The sequence below is a fragment of the Mustelus asterias genome, chromosome 23 (genome assembly GCF_964213995.1).
Source record: "Mustelus asterias chromosome 23, sMusAst1.hap1.1, whole genome shotgun sequence".
Lineage (NCBI taxonomy): Eukaryota > Metazoa > Chordata > Chondrichthyes > Carcharhiniformes > Triakidae > Mustelus > Mustelus asterias.
The window spans coordinates 44,348,285-44,362,402 of NC_135823.1; the positions used below are offsets into that span (position 1 = coordinate 44,348,285).

Below are 14,118 nucleotides of genomic sequence, written 5' to 3' on the forward strand. Positions count from 1 at the left end.
GTGTGGCGACAACAGATGCATCCCCATTCAAATCTGTTCTCATTTACAAAATCTCAAAAGTCACCTATGGTGGCATAGTGGTTAGCATTGCTGCCTCACAGCACCAGGGACCCAGGTTCCATTCCTGGCTTGGGTCACTGCCTGTATGAAGTCTGCACATTGTCTGCGTGCGTTTCTTCCGGGTGCTCCGGTTTCCTCCCACAGTCCGAAAGGTGTGCTGGTTAGGTGCATTGGCCATGCTAAATTCTCCCTCAGTGTACCCGAACAGGCGCTGGAGTGTGGCGACTAGGGGATTTTTACAGTAACTTCATTGCAGTGTCAATGTAAGCTTACTGGTGACACTAATAAAAAAGGAAGGATCTAGCAGAGAGGTTAGAGACTGAAAGTGACAGAAGGATCACTTTAAGTATTGCTGTAATAACCTCCATAGATCTTAGATATGGAAGCATTGTTAAGACAGCGGTATCCAAAGAATAAAACGTGATAGAAAATTCTGCACCAAAGAGGCTGGAAAAGAAACCATGCCACAGGTTTCAAATGTGGTTATGGAGAACTATCGTGGAAGAGAGGAAAAAAACAACACTGGACAGAAATGATTGAAAAGACACCAATTGCTCACATGACCGTGTAAAATATTACAGGTAAATAAAAATCTTTCATGTAGTTAAAAACTATACATAGATATTACTTGAAAAGAAGAAATATGAAATATTAGAAATAATTTGGGTGGAATTTTACGGCGTCGCTCAAGCGAGATCAGAAATCCCCACCCGAGGTCAACAGAGATTTCTACTGTCAGACCCTACCCCGCTCCGATTCCGTGGCAGGCAAGGTGGTAGAGTTCCATCTCAATGATGTTTGAAGTTAGTAGTTGTGTTTACTATTTTAAAATAGGCATCAAATTAATAAACAAAAGAATTCTGTTTAAAGAAGGTAACATCTTGATATCTAATTCTAAAACCAAGTACATTTGTTCTATTTACAGATTTATGAAGGAACAGGCTACCAAGCTTTGGGGTGGACCCATGACTTGAAGGATCTTCGGTAGAATCACTAACTAGCTTTGGGGAAACATCAGTTACTGAGGAACCCACAACTCTCCTCCAACCCCATATGGTTCCACAACCTCTGCAGACTGGCCTTAAGAGGACAGGAGGGATTTGTAACATCCCGGAGCTTCTAGAAGGAGGATTGCTGGTTCCTCACTAGCACAGTGAGCAGGTTAACTAGAGAGGCAACTTATTCTGCCTAAGGTGGCTCACCAAATAGCATAATGTTATGCAACATTGTCCTGTCATTGTGCATCTGGTCTGTACCAGTGGCATGGACATATTGAATAGCCTGAGGACATGGCTGTGTGCCTGTTTCCAGTGTGCTAGCCTCTGGAAGGTGCATCACCTGGTCTCTTCTGGTTGGCCCATGTAGCACAAACCAAAGGCAACTCTGGATGATCCTACGGCAGGCGCACAGCAAAAACAGTGTCAAATCTGGCTGTGCTCTCTCTGCAGACATTTGATGAACCTCAGGGACACTCTGCTTCTCTGATACACTGAATGGTGCTTTTGAGCATTCAGTCAAACCCTATGTGAAAGAGTGGCGAAGCAAAATAAAGTTTTCACAGTTAGATCTTTGTCTCTGCAAACACTGCGTGATTTACGATCAGGCTGTTCCATCCAATAACCAGTTCACAGTAAGCATGGCAGAAAACTGTGGACACTAAGCATTATTTGGCTCATTATCAGAGTATATACTGGCATCATTGGGGATGATTTTCACGTGATTTACCTGGAATTAACAAAGTGACACAAAAGCACAAAATGCTGGAGAAACTCAGCAGGTCTGACAGCCTCTGTGGAGAGAGAATAGAGCCAATGTTTTGAGTCAGGATGACTCTTCATCAGAGGTCATCCAGGCCATTAGCATGGCCAATGCACCTAACCAGCACATCTTTCGGACTGTGGGAGGAAACCGGAGCACCCGGAAGAAACCCACGCAGACAATGTGCAGACTTCATACAGGCAGTGACCCAAGCCGGGAATGGAACCGGGGTCCCTGGTGCTGTGAGGCAGCAATGCTAACCACTATGCCACCATGGCCCCTTTCAGGTGACTTTTGAGATTTTGTAAATGAGAACAGATTTGGCTTTCTCAAGGGCAATAGGGATGGGCAATAAATGCTGGCTTGGCCAGCGACACCCATGCCCCATGAATGAAATTTTTAAAAATCTGTTCATTTGCTTCTCGAAGCTTTGCAGAATTGCCCTTCAATTCTTTGTTCAGTGATAGACTAATGCATATAACTAAACTTCACTGAATTGTGTGCATGTGTTGTTTGATCTCTACTTTTCATTCAGTACCGAAGCTCGTGTTATAAGTCACCGTGATTTACACAATGCAATGACTCTATCCATTTGTCAGAATGATCTATTCAATGAACATCAGTTGGCTGTTGGAACTTGTTAGCAGTGATAAGAGAGGATGTCATAAACCAGAATATACATTAAAACTTTGACAGAGGAAGCAAAACACTGGTGGTTACTTTGCTGTCTATTCGTTTAAATATCTGGGCTTTTTAAGTTTCTTGGAAGATGGAAAGTATTTGATCCGTAAAATTCTGCTATTAGATTCTTAATTATTTAAATTATGAAACATTTTTTTAATTTAAGCAGCCTTATCTTTGCTGATCTTACTGCTCCAACAAATGTGAAATTGTCTCATCGTGGCAGATTTATCATCAGCCAATGTTGTTAGACTTTTGATGATTCACTCAATTGAATTTTCAATTCAAACTCAATGGCTTGAATTTGAATGCTGTTCTTTCCATTTTCATAATGCCAGAAGTTATTTGATGAATATTGGTCCAGATTTTGCCAGGTGTTGGAGTTTGATGGTGAACTGTCGGCACCCTGCAATATTGCCCCTCTAAAACTGACCACAACTTCAGGGTTAACACATGGGCAGATTGGGAGAAAGCCCTGAGGCTGTTGTCTGTCACTCATTGATCTGCCACATGTTGTGCTGTGGACCCACCATTTCCCCCCTTCCCTGACCCATGAGCCAGCAATCACTGAGGCCAGTTGTTCTGGTGAGAACATCCCCTTTTCTAACATTGCCATATCACATAGACGAATCACCCTCCCGCATTCCTTTAGTGTCTGTCTACCACTGTCTGTCGGTGTGGTAGCGCTGACCCAGTGCTACCACATGCTGCTATTCCAGTGCCTGCAGCCTGGCTGATGAGCAGGCTTTCACTGCAGATGGCCCTGCAGGAAGCCCTTGAGAAAGTCCAGCCTTAGTAGCCTGACTTCAGACTGCAGCACACTGGTACATCTGGGCTACCTGTCTGGCAGCCACTCGCAAAGCTATTAGTGGAGCAACAGTGGTGGACGGATGAATACCTGCATGCTGAGAGAGGACAGGAGATTTATTCTTCCTGAGCAGTCCTAGCAATGTGTTGGAGGGCAGATAACTGGACTGCTGTGATACCCTACAGGTCCCTTTGTACTCTGTCATCCACAGCCATAATGGCAGTTGTCTAAGCTTGCATGACAGCACTCTGATGTTGTGTAACTTCCCCTTTGCTGTAATGGAAGCTGAGGTGTCAGCCATTAGACCCTGCATCCTGGTTGGATCCGCAAGTGTTCTCACGGAACTGCCCACCACTTCCGCACTGGACAGGACGATACCAAGTTCAATGAAAGACCAAGTTGGTGTCGAAGCCCTCCATGTTCCTCGACATTGACCACAGGTTTTGTGACTGGCCTGCCAATGCATCAAGCCCTGTCTGCTGCGCATTGTGCATATCCATCAGCGTTATTTAACACCACAGCGAAGACCTCATTGGGGTCCTCCGCAGCAAAACACATTGCAACCTTGCCCTCTGGCCCACTGACACCTGTGATAGCACCATGCCCCTGTCGCTACATGCAGATCCTGTCTCTTAGAGATATCCTCTACGCACAGGGTCAATATCTGAGCTGTTGAGTACAATAATATTTCTTCATTATCGCTCTCTTCCTGTGCTTCCATCTTCTTCATATCCACCATTGTTACATTTCTTGGGTATGTGAAAGGAGAAAGGCTACAGTTGTGGCAAGGGGCGTGGTGGGGGGGGGGGGGGGGGGGGGTGGTGGTTGGGGGGGAGAGTGAAAGTAAGAGGTGAATGCTTACACTATCTGCAGCTTGTAAATGGGAAGAGATTGCGGAGTGAGGGGCAAGCGGGATGTGAGATGGAGAAATTGAGATGAGCACACCATCATCTTCGATAGCTTCAGTCCCAATGCTGGTCACAACCCCAGTCATGACCATGGGGGTGAGGATATGGAGCTGTGATGGTCCAGTTATGGTAAGAAGTCTCACAACACCAGGTTAAAGTCTAAAAGGTTTATTTGGAATCACGAGCTTTCGGAGCGCTGTTCCTTCATCAGGGCTCCAAAAGCTCTTGATTCCAAGTAAACCTGTTGGACTTTAACCTGGTGTTGTGAGACTTCTTACTGTGCCCACCCCAGTCCAACGTTGGCGTCTCCACATCATGGTCCAGTTATGTACCACCTTTCTTGAAAGAGAGAGGGACTTCTGTCAGTGAGTATGGTGCAAAGTGTTTGAGTGATGCAGCTATCATGGTTGAATGGCAGTATTACAAGCTGTCAGTGTGAGACTTGGAGCAATACTAAGTGTGCAAGGGCAAAGCAAAACTATAAATGTTAAGTATGAGGCCTTAACTGAGATTGTTGGTAGGTGAATGATGGGGGTATGGTGAAATGAGTAGTATGTGAAGGTAGTGATGCAGTTATTGGAATATTGCACTTGGGGATGCATTTACTGATCTTGTCCTCTCCAGTGCGGTCAATGAACTTCTTGCAACAGTGAATCCAGGACCTGTGAGCTGTACTCATGGCATTCACTGCCCCAATGATCTGATCCTTTCGAGATTGTATCTGGAGGGCCTCCTGCAGATGGAGACCATTTCCTCTTCTCTGCACCTCCTCAACCAAGGCTCCAGTGCAGCCTTGAAAAATCCTGGAGCCTGCATTGGGTGGGACTTTGCACTCAGTGCCCAGAGTACTGGCTGAGGTGGGAAAACTGGCGTGCAGCTCTCCAGCTGAACAGGAGTATTTTCTCTCCAGATGTTATGGAACTCTTTGCATAAAAAAACTGTAGGTGCGGTTTTCGCCCTCACGCTGGTGGGCAGGGTTTAAGAGAGCCAGCTGCGCAGAAAAAGATACTCCCCATCTCCCCATGATTATACTCCACCACACACACCGTGGCAATGCCCACTCCCCCCACAAAAAGAGGAAACCCCCACAATCACCGGGACAAAACCACCCCAACGGATAAGAGCAACCCAACCCTCCCCCAATGGAGCTCCCCAGAGGGCATGTCCTCTCTGTGCCAGTGCGCTGCCCAGGCATGCCCCTCTATCCCTGGTAGATTCTCCTTGACTGCTTCATGTTTTTAAAACACGGGTGTAAATCTCACCGGCGTGGTGTCGCGTCAGAGAGGAGGGAATTCTAAAGGTGGGGAGGAAATATGGCAGGGAAGCCTTTTAAGTTTATTGGGATTTATTAAAATGTACTTATGTGATAGGGTGGGAACCTCATAATATCACCAAAATTGCCCCATTGTGTGCCATTCTTGTGTCTTTCCTGGGTCAGTCTCAGTTTTGCAATCATTACCAGCTCCCGCGACAATACAATTCTCCTTTATGGGGGACAATCTGAATTTAAGTAGCTTGGGCTAGCTTGAGACTGGTACCAATACCCGCCAGCCTACATGCGCCAGTGACTAAACCTCCTGTGGCCAACAAGTTCCTGGATTGGGACATGAACAGTTGTGGTTTGTTGTTTTATATAAAGTGCAACATTGAGAGGTTGAGGGATGTACTAGGCATCAGGTTTTTATATCACTGGATCATGGAATCGTGTAACACAGGAGGAGGCCATTTGGCCCATCATATTGTGCCGACGCATTACAGATAGTCTCACATATTTGCTCCTTCTCCATAGCCCTGGAATTTTCTCACTTTAATATTTATCCAATGACCACCACTCTTTCATGTGGAACGTTGGGGATCATAGTAACTCAAGGTGTTAAGAAATGTCCCCTCAAGACCATTCTGGCTCTTTTTCAATTACCTCAAAGCTGTGTCCTTTGTTTATCCTCCCCTCCTGTCGGTGGGAACAGTTTCACCCTATTCACCTGACTAAAATACTCCTAACTTTGACCATTTCTGTCAAGTGTTCTCGTAACCGTCCACGCTCTGTGGAGAACGACCCCAACTTCTCAAGTCTTTCCACAAAACTCATCCCTGGTACTGCCCTGGCAAATCTCCTGGTCAAGGACTTGACATCCTTCTGAAGGTGCGAGGCCCACACATTTCTCCAGCTGAGGCCTAACAAGTGTTTTGTGAGGTCTCAGCATAGCCCCCTTTCTTTCAGTACTCTATACATCAGCTCGTAAAACCCAGAATTGCAAATGATTTTGTTGGCAGCCTGATCAACTTGCCATCAATAAAGATTTGTGTATGTACAGCCCCAGGTCTTCGTACCCATGCTACCTTTAAAATTGTATCATTTAGTTTAGACTGAATCTCCTCATTCTTCCCCTTGTTGCTCAGTCACGGGGTTATCTAGGTTCTTTATTTGCATACATGCTTGTTTTTACTGTGTTACTTTTGAAATGGACAATGACTGTTTCATGTTGTGTTCTATCACAGAGCACTTTTATAAACAGACCTGCCCTGGGATGCCTGCCTCCTGAGAATTATGTTCAGAAACTGTCCGAGACACTACTTTCAGTAAGTTCAACTGTGTGGCGAGAGGGGCGTGGAGAGGTGGGGGTGACAGCAGTTCAAGCTCTGTGAAGCACAGCTCAATTGCTTAGAGTAGTACAGTTCTGTTTAATCTCTCTCTGTGAATGCTGAGAGAGCATTAGTCATAAAGGCTCAATAAATTATCACTCCTGAGTGAAATGATAGAATCCCTACAATGCAGAAGGAGGCCATTCAGCCCATCGGGTCTGCACCGACTCTCCAACAGAGCATCTTCCCTAGCCCCTATCCCTGTAAACCCACGTATTTACCCCGCTAATCCCCCAAACCTACACAGTGTCTTTGGACACTGAGGGACAATTTAGCATGGCCGATCCCGCATATCTTTGGACTGTGGGAGGAAACCGGAGCATCCGGAAGAAACCCATGCAGACACGGAGAACATGCAAACTCCACACAGTCACCCAAGGCTGGAATTGAACCTGGGTCCCTGGCGCTGTGAGGCAGCAGTGCCAACCAGTGTGCCACTGTGCCAAATTATGTTGAATTCCATATACAGTAGCATCATTATCTCAAGATGTAGTTCAGAATCATAGAATCCCTACAGTACAGAAAGAGACCATTCAGCCCATCGAGTCTGTACCAACCACAATCCCACACAGGCCCTATTTCCGTAACCCCATGCATTAACCCTAGCTAACCCCCCTGACACTAGGGTCAATTTAGCATGGTCGATCCACCTAACCCGCACGTCTTTGGAGTGTGGGAGGAAACCAGAGCACTCAGAGGAAACCCGTGCAGACACGGGGAGAATGTGCAAACTCCACACAGACAGTGACCCAAGGCCAGAATTGAACCTGGGACCCTGACGCTGTGAGGCAGCAGTGCTAACCACTGTGCCACCATGCTGCCCATATTCATTCAGCTATCTATTACCATACTGCACATTGACTGCGAATACCAAGGATTTGGCAGCAGCCTTTACTTGCAATTGGGAAAATTAGTTGGTGATGCAGAGTCTTTTAGAGTCATAAAGGGCATGGATTCCACCACATTTTTTTAAACAAATGTAACCCTCCACATGAACCAGCACAGTGGCACAGAGGTTAGCAATGTTGCCTCACAACACCAGGGACCCGGGTTCGATTCCCAGCTTGGGTCACTATCTGTGTGAAGTCTGTACATTCTCCCTGTGTCTGCGTGGGTTTCCTCTGAGTGCTCCGGTTTCCTCCCACAGTCTGAAAGACGTGCTGGTTAGGTGGATTGGCCATGGTAAATTCTCTCTCAATGTACCTGAATAGGCACCAGAATGTTTAACTGGAGTTTTAACAGTAACCCAGTCTATTTGTGACACTAAGAAAGAAACATTAAAACTTTAAACGAGAAAAAAAATACACCAGTGTTAGATGAGCTGAAGCAAATTCTTTGATGTCCCTGTGTGATCTTGTGCCCAAGTTGAAAACTATGACCAAGCTGACTGTCTCTAAATAGATTTAGATCACAGACTATTACTATTACCTGTTTCTGTTCTTGCATAAACATGATGAATATATTATCACTGAGTCTCCAATATTTTTCCTAATCAGGTCGCTCCAAAAGGTTTGAAGCAAGTACAAACTATGGCATGTGGCTCCTGTTCCAATGAGAATGCCTTCAAAGCAGCTTGCATCTGGTATCGAGTAAGTGAAAAAATTGCCAACATCCATTGAAATCTGTCCATTTAAATGCAGTCTGAATATGTTTGTCACTGCGCCACACAAGAATATTAAAAGGGATTTTTAAACAATCTCTGTTAAGGGATTGGACAATGTTTTGTAAATTAGGCTGTGGGACATCTTTGAAAATAAAAATCCAACAATCATGAATGCTTGGATGGACTGACAGATGACCTTCACGGTGAAAATGGGGGAGTTATTCAGCTGGTTATAGAGAAACAAGCTTTGGAATCACAATGGGTGGCACAGTGGCGCAGTGGTTAGCACTGCTGCCTCACAGTGCCAGGGACCCAGGTTCAATTCTGGCCTCGGGTCACTGTCTGTGTGGAGCTTGCCCATTCTCCCCATGTCTGCGTGGGTTTCCTCCGGGTGCTCCAGTTTCCTCCCACACTCCAAAGATGTGCGGGTTAGGTTGATTGGCCATGTTAAATTAATCCTAGTGTCGGGACTCGCAGGGTAAATATGTGAGGTTTTGAGAATGGGGCCTTGGTGGGATTGTGGTCGGTGCAGACTCGATGGGCTGAATGGCCTCTTTCTGCACTGTAGGGATTCTATGACCTATGGGATTGGGTGGGGAAAGGTGGATTTATGTTGTTTTAAAACTAGCAGAGAGTTTTGTTCGAAGATTTCAGTAATCAGTAGCTCAGTTAGTGGAATAAATTCATTGTAGATTTTCCTGGTTTTGCTGATTGGTAAAGTGTGTTTGCATCTAGCACTGACAGATGTGAACCTCCATTCTGTTAGTTTTAAGGGCATAAATAACATGGGATTGAATATCTTATAACCCATCACAAAGTGGGCAAGACCATAATTTCATTCAAAACTGTAAGCATCACAGGTGAGGGAAATGCAAATAACATCATCACAGCCCCTATTGTTTTCAGACAGCAGCGATTGATAATGATTCTGCTATTTATACTTGTACTTCCTCTTGGCCCATCTTTTGTTGCTTTTCTTGTTCCATTGTCATCTTCTTTGGTGTTGCACAATTTTCCCTTTTGTCATTCAACCTCCTGCTATCATAGGCCTTCCCTTTGATTTTATTTCCTCCCCTGCCCTCCACAATTTTTTTTTAAACAACCAAAAACCTCTGCATGAACCGACACCTTCACAAGAGAAAGAAACACCAGTGTTGTATGAGCCAGAGCAAAGCTTCAGTGTGATCTTGTGACCAAGTTGAAACCTATGACCCTTTCCCGTCTCTGAATTTGCATAAAGCATGTTACATCTCTGACTTTTCCCTGTCCTGGTGAAAAGTTATTGACCTGAAACGTTAACCCCATTTCTCTCTCTTCAGACGCTGCCTGACCTGCTGAGTATTTCCAATGTTTTCCTTTCTTTAAAATTTCCAGCATCCACAGATTTTTTGCTTTTGTTCTAGAGAAATTGAAACACGTAACGAGTGTTGGATCCCTTCATAAGTTTAAGGAGCTTTATTCTGTACCTGGTCATGCTGTACCTGTCCTAGGAATAGTTGATGCTGAATCTGTCAAAAGAAGTGAGGTGTGCCATTCCCCAGCATCCCATTCAACTTAAACAAAAGTCTAATTCAAGTTTCAAGATACTTCCCAATAAGATTGTAAAGTCCCAATCAATAACAGACACACATTGATCATGTCATTAATTGAATTAATCGAACCATACAGTGCAGAAGAGACCATTCGGCCCATCAACTCTGACAGACCATCTTACCCAGGCCCTCTCTGTCATCCTACCCCTGTAACCCTGTAATTTAAGGTGAGAGGGGAGAGATACAAAAGTGTCCAGAGGGGCAATTTTTTCACACAAAGGGTGGTGAGTGTCTGGAACAAGCTGCCAGAGGTAGTAGTAGAGGCAGGTACAATTTTGTCCTTTAAAAAGCATTTAGACAGTTACATGGGTAAGGTGGGTATAGAGGGATATGGGCCAAATGCGGGCAATTGGGATTAGTTTAGGTACTCCTAAACTCCTGGTAGTTTAAAAAGAAAGCGGCATAGACAAGTTGGGCCAAAGGGCCTGTTTCCATGCTGTAAACCGCTATGACTCTATAACCATACACATTTCCCATGGCTAATCCATCTAACCTACACATCGTGGACACTAAAGGACAATTTATCATGGCCAATCTACCTGACCTGCTCATCTTTGGACTGTGGGAGGAAACTGGAGCACCCGGAGGAAACCCATGCAGATACAGGGGGAACGTGCAAACTCCACACAGACAGTAACGCAAGGCCAGGATTGAACCCGGGTCCCTGGAGCTGTGAGGCAGCAATGCTAACCACTATGCCACCGTGCCACCCGTAATTTATAGATGTGTGAGGAGGGAAGAAAACATAACACTTATTGGACATCAAATAATAAAAATGTTACTGCGCTATAGAATAAATGCTCTGTATTATTTTAGGAATGAAAGTATCAGTAGAAATACAGGCACATTTCCCACCTATCTCATACACAGCTGCATGATTTGAAAATCATAATCTGCAACTTTATTTTCTGGCTGATGGATTTTTCTTCATGTATCAGAAAGATTCATGCAGATAATAATTACGAACTTGCAGTACGGGCCTTTATTGACCTTTCAATCCATTTAAAGTCAAACATGGCAGCTGACACAGCCAAAAGCAAGGCATTTAGAATTCTACAGTGCAGAAGGAGGCCATTCAGCCCATCAAATCTGCACCGGCCACAATCCCACCCAGGCCCCATGTATTTACCCTGCTAGTCCCCCAACACTAAGGGGCAATTTAATCAATCCACATAACCTGCACATTGTTGGACTGTGGGAGCACCCAGAGGAAACCCATGGGGAGAAGGTGCAAACACAGCACAGACAGCCACCCGAGGCCGGAATTGAACCCGGGTCCTGGCACCGTGAGGCAGCAGTGCTAACCACTGTGCCACCGTGATGCCCTAAGTTATGGCTGCAAGACTGCTGAATCCTCAACAATCCTGAAGGCAGCAGTATCATATCATTTAAACCCCTGGTAGCAATAATATTGTAAAGGAAATGCATCACTTTTACTGGGAATCTGCTCTCACCTGTGACAGACCAGCCAATGCAGAATATAACCAAATCGTCATGTTCTCTTTCTCTGCAGAACAAAGAAAGAGGGAAAGCTATACATACAAAGGAAGAACTGGAATCTTGTATGGTCAACAAGGTAAGTTTTGAAATTGTCAAGCTTGTTCAAATTTGACATTCCCCTCATGCCAGCTCCTTGGGAAATTTTAACCAGTAGCTGAATAACTGTGTTTTTCATTTCTTTTATTTGTGTTAAAATTAAGTGATTAATTCCACTGTCTTACTGAACTAGCAGTTGTGTTGCTTATCCTGATTAGAACGTACCTGGGTTTTGTTCTGTTTTCTTGTACAAACGTACATCTGAGCAATCAGAGAATTAGCAGACATTCAACATCATTGTTTCCATTTGTTAAATGTGCTTTCACATGTATGCATTGAAAGAATTCCTTCTTTAATATACATTTATATTGTGAGACTTCTAACTGTTCCTGCGGTGTATACTTGGGCCGAAATTCTCCGGTGTCGTTCGCCCCGCCGCCGCCGCTGCGGCCAGCGAGAACGGAGAATTCGACGCTCAACCAAATCGCCATTCACAGCAGCGGGACTGGAGAACCCCAGCCACGGGTGCGGTCGGAGAATGCTGGCCTTGCACTGAAATCTTGCTGCTGTTCACGCTGGTGTGAGCTTACAGTACTGCCGACAGTGCATCCCCGCTGTGGGTTTCACAGCGGTGAGGGGTACGTTCAATGGGAAACCCCGTTGACAACAGCGGGACGATAAGATCCCACCATCGGCGAGTGGCACACCGCCTCCCACTGCCGCGAAACACATGTGGAGAGAGAGAAAAATGCCGCCCATTGTCTTTTGCCAATTCCATTGCTCTCCTGGCTGCCCTTCCATTTCCAAGGCTCTGTAAATCCAGTTGCCTTCGATCGTCTCATGTGTTTACTGACCAGCATTGACTCCTGGCATTCCAAAGCTTCAGAACTAAAATTCTCATCTTTATATTTGAATCTTGCATGGCCTTGCCTCTTCGTATCTCTGTAACCTTATCCAGTCCCAAACTATACCCCCTCTACCCCAAACTCTGTACCTCTGACTGGAGTGTCTTAGTATTCACTCTCTGTTCACTGCACATTTGCTGAACAGTAACTGTTCAGAGGAGCACACATGCAGACTCACTGTAGACTTATTCTAATGGCAGACTAAGCTATCTCCCTTTGAAAGATAGAAAATATTCTATTTACATTGTCTCATACTGTTGTCCCACAGTACCCACCCCACCCCCGAGGTGAGTTTGGAAGTGGGGGTGCGGGGGGCTGGGGGGGGGGTACAGTGGAGTCCCCACTGCCATCCCAACGATCCCCAATTCGGTTTCCAGGGGAAGAATGGAGGCGGTCTTCCTGCACAAAGATCATTTAAAGTCCTCCTAAAGGTCTTATCCCACTAACGCTGGGAAGCATTGCTCATAGTGATCACTATATACAATGGGGCTATACCTGACCAACACAGAAGCTGTAATCAGAGTATCTTTTTAAGTCTCATGGAGGCCAGACCAGGTAAATGTAGCACATTTCCTTCCCAAAAGGGCATTGGGGTTTTTACGACAATCGACAATGGCCACCATTAGGATTTAAATACGGATTTTTATTGAATTCAAATTTCACCATCTAAACGCAGGTCCCCAGATCATTCTCTGGGTCTCTGGATTACTAGCCCAGTGACACTACTGGACAGAGAATCTAAAGAAGATTAGAAGGAGAAGTAATCCATAAACTTTGACCGATTGCGTGTTGCCTTCATATTAATCTGTTCAACTGGTAACTGAAAACATAGAGAATCACTGGGTTCACATTATCTGTAACCCCCACAACCTGCCTGGATGTGCAAAATCTCACTTGCTGTCCTGTCTGGAGACAATACACATCTCTTTAACCTGTGCTTAATGCTCCCTCCACTCACATTGTCTGTACCTTTAAGACTTGATTAGCTGTAAAGACTCACATTCCAATCATTATTCATGTAAATTGAGTTTGTGTCTTTGTGCCCTGTTTGTAATCAGAACTCCCACCCACCTGACGAAGGGACAGCCTGTTCCGAAAGCTCGTGGCTTTTGCTAGCAAATAAACCTGTTGGACTTTAACCTGGTGTTGTAAGACTTCTTACTTCATGAAGGGGTCAGGTTCTCCCTCCCACCTCTTTTTGGCATGCATTACAATCCCCTTTACCGCCATATTGAAAATGCTCCCATATTTCTGAGAACCTCAAGGCAGATGAATTGATAGATTCATGTGGTGCAGGTTTTGCAATGAATAGAGGAATGATTTCATGGCAAGAATCCAAAAACCCGGTCATTTAGGCATCATGTGAAACAGTGTCACCTGGTGGCTATGGCGATCTAATCTTGCTGCTTCCTTCTTCAGGCACCTGGTAGCCCAGACATAACAATTCTATCCTTCATGGGTGGTTTTCACGGAAGAACTTTTGGTAAGGAAAATTCTCTTCATTTTTAAATTAATGTATATGCTTTAAAAAAGAAAATAGATCGAATTATCACATCATTGCTATAGAATATATCGTATTTTTAAAAATGTTTTCCCCCTGATTCCCATTGATTCCAGTTTTGCT

General features: G+C 44.9%; 1 protein-coding gene across 2 annotated transcripts in view; it reads left to right on the forward strand.

The window, feature by feature from the left end:
• Positions 1-14,118, forward strand: part of abat (4-aminobutyrate aminotransferase) — a 136,466-nt gene that overhangs the window by 98,261 nt on the left and 24,087 nt on the right. For both annotated transcript variants that reach the window (XM_078240394.1, XM_078240395.1), the window contains exons 6-9: positions 6,715-6,795; positions 8,355-8,447; positions 11,567-11,629; positions 13,914-13,977. In XM_078240394.1, coding sequence (XP_078096520.1) covers positions 6,715-6,795; positions 8,355-8,447; positions 11,567-11,629; positions 13,914-13,977 — 301 coding nt within the window. The remainder of the gene's footprint in view (positions 1-6,714; positions 6,796-8,354; positions 8,448-11,566; positions 11,630-13,913; positions 13,978-14,118) is intronic.